The following is a 2230-nucleotide window of genomic DNA, read 5'->3' as shown; positions in this document are numbered from 1 at the left end:
GCATCGTGGTTTGACAACCAATCCATTCATAATATAACATCGAATTCTCCTAACTTAAAAGGTATTGAGTCAACAGGAAAAGTATCGACCTTCTATAACCGCATCGCAATTGGGACAAATTTTATTAGCAGTAACTCTTTCTTGATTTGCTACTTCTATAATCAAATTGGGTTCAAGGTGGGTACGCTATGCACTTCAATTTATCAATAACACTTTCAACAATAAAAGATCTAGTAGTTCCATAATACATTAACACTTTGACTTCTACTAAATTGATTACAAGCGTACCTGCTACCACATCCACATTCTGCACCACATCTTTCATAGTCATATTGAATGTTCTTGCCCTTGGCTGGGTTGCTGGTGTTGCTGGGGGTGGTGTTCTAGCAATCCTAAGCACATTTGTCTTCTAAAAAGGCTCATTACAGTTCGTTGCCATATGGCCCACCTTTCCGTACTTGAAGCAAGTCATCTCTGGTTTTCCTATACCGCTTGGGCATTTCGTTGAGTAGTGTCCTTTCTGATTACACTTAAAATATGTCACATTCAGCTTATTGCAGCTCCCCTGGTGTCGCTTTCCATAATTTTTACACTCCTGAATCTGGGGTCTATTGTCCTTCACTGGTTGTCCCGTCTTCTGGAAATGATTCTTCTGATTTCCGTTCTCGGGCTTAAACTTCTGAAACTTCTGAAACTTCTGGTTCTAATTTCCGGCATTCTTCCCAAACTTTCCTCCAAACTTAGAGCTTCCTTGATCATGTTCAGATTCCTCAAACTTTCTCTTCTTTCCTTCACTTTCCCTCTTAGTTGCTTCTCTTTATTCTTCTACAATCATGGCCTTCTGTACTAACATAGCATAATTCCTTATTTCTAGAAGAGCCACCTGAATTTGAATCCCTGGTTTCAATCCCTGTTGGAATCTTTTGGCCTTCTTTGCTTCGGTATTTACATACTCGGGCGCAAATCTTGCTAATTCTGAAAACTTCACTTCATATTTTGCCACTGTCATGTCTTCATGTCTAAGATTCAGAAACCTCATTTCCAACTGGTCTTGCATATAACTTGGCAAATACTTCTCTAAAAACATCTCTATAAACTTCTCCCGGGTTATAACTTTTCCTTCAAGCAACACCTTAGAAGATTCCCACCAATAACTAGCATCATCCTTAAGATAATAACTCGCGTACTGCGCCTTCTTATCATCCTTAACTGTCGCTAACTCAAAAGCCTTCTCCATTTCTCTCAACCATGACTGAGCTTTAATCGGATTTGGAAATCCTACAAACTCTGGGGGATGTACGGATTGAAATTGCTTGAAATTACCGACTTTAGGAGCTGAGGGTTGTTGCAAAAGTTGAAAAAGTCGGTTCATCATACGAGTATCTTGGTTTTGTTCTTGATCTTGGGTTTGAGTTTCTTCTTCTTGGTGATTTGGTGAAGTGGCCATTTCTTACTAACCTGATTGAGCAATTATTTAGCAATATGATATCATGGCATTGACATACAACAATAAGGATTCTGTTTTAGAAATAATTTTTACGGGTTTTAATCTTTACCCAATTTGCACATGCAATCCTATTACTACATAATTCTCTCATCGGTTAGGGTTCTCACATGATATAATGTATGTTTTCTCAGGAGATTAAGTACGGTTGCATGGAAATATGGTATACAGAGTAGTTTGTGAAAATTCCAAGGTCCACAATGTAAAATAAGATGCATGGTTTATTTAACGATTCAAAGGTACAAATAAAAGGTTCAAGTACAACAAGTGTCAATATAAGGCACAATAATAAAACAGGGTTAAACAAAGGAAAAATGGAAAATATCCCTCTATCTGCCCCTAACTACTACTGCAACCAACACTAGTTCTACCATAAAACACGAAAAGAAAAGGGATCCCGGCACCTGACCAAGTATCCCAAAGCCTATCGGCGCTAAAAAAGAACCACAAACATAACAACCACGGGCTCCACCAGATGTCCCGTCTGAACTCGCAACCTGACTAGCTATCAAGAATCTCCCTCAACACTGTTAGCATCTATCGAATGATCTTATGTACCCTAGCGGCCTCAGCATCAGCATCAGCATCACTAGAAGATGGTCCCTCATCCAACCTCCTCCGGGAAACCTGCTCCACCATCTGAATACGAACTCTCCACTCATCCTCCAGCACCGACGTCTACTTCTTAGACTCATGAGCTAACTATCTACCAAATCTCCCAACTTA

At 39.6% G+C, this 2230-nt stretch overlaps 1 protein-coding gene across 1 annotated transcript; it reads right to left on the bottom strand.

The window, feature by feature from the left end:
• Positions 1–817: 817 nt before the first annotated feature.
• On the bottom strand, positions 818–1447 carry LOC141702018 (uncharacterized). Its single transcript, XM_074505730.1, has one exon. It carries the CDS (start codon positions 1445–1447, stop codon positions 818–820), a length of 630 nt encoding a protein of 209 aa, XP_074361831.1.
• Between the last annotated feature and the right edge of the window lie 783 nt (positions 1448–2230).

Source organism: Apium graveolens, chromosome 2 (assembly GCF_009905375.1).
Source record: "Apium graveolens cultivar Ventura chromosome 2, ASM990537v1, whole genome shotgun sequence".
Taxonomy (NCBI): domain Eukaryota; kingdom Viridiplantae; phylum Streptophyta; class Magnoliopsida; order Apiales; family Apiaceae; genus Apium; species Apium graveolens.
The sequence above is the reverse complement of the archived record's forward strand: the minus strand, read 5'-3'. Positions and strand labels throughout refer to the sequence as shown.

Coding starts and splice junctions, on each gene's coding strand:
- LOC141702018 (XM_074505730.1), bottom strand. CDS start 1,447: ATGGCCACTTCACCAAATCACCAAGAAGAAGAAACTCAAACCCAAGAT.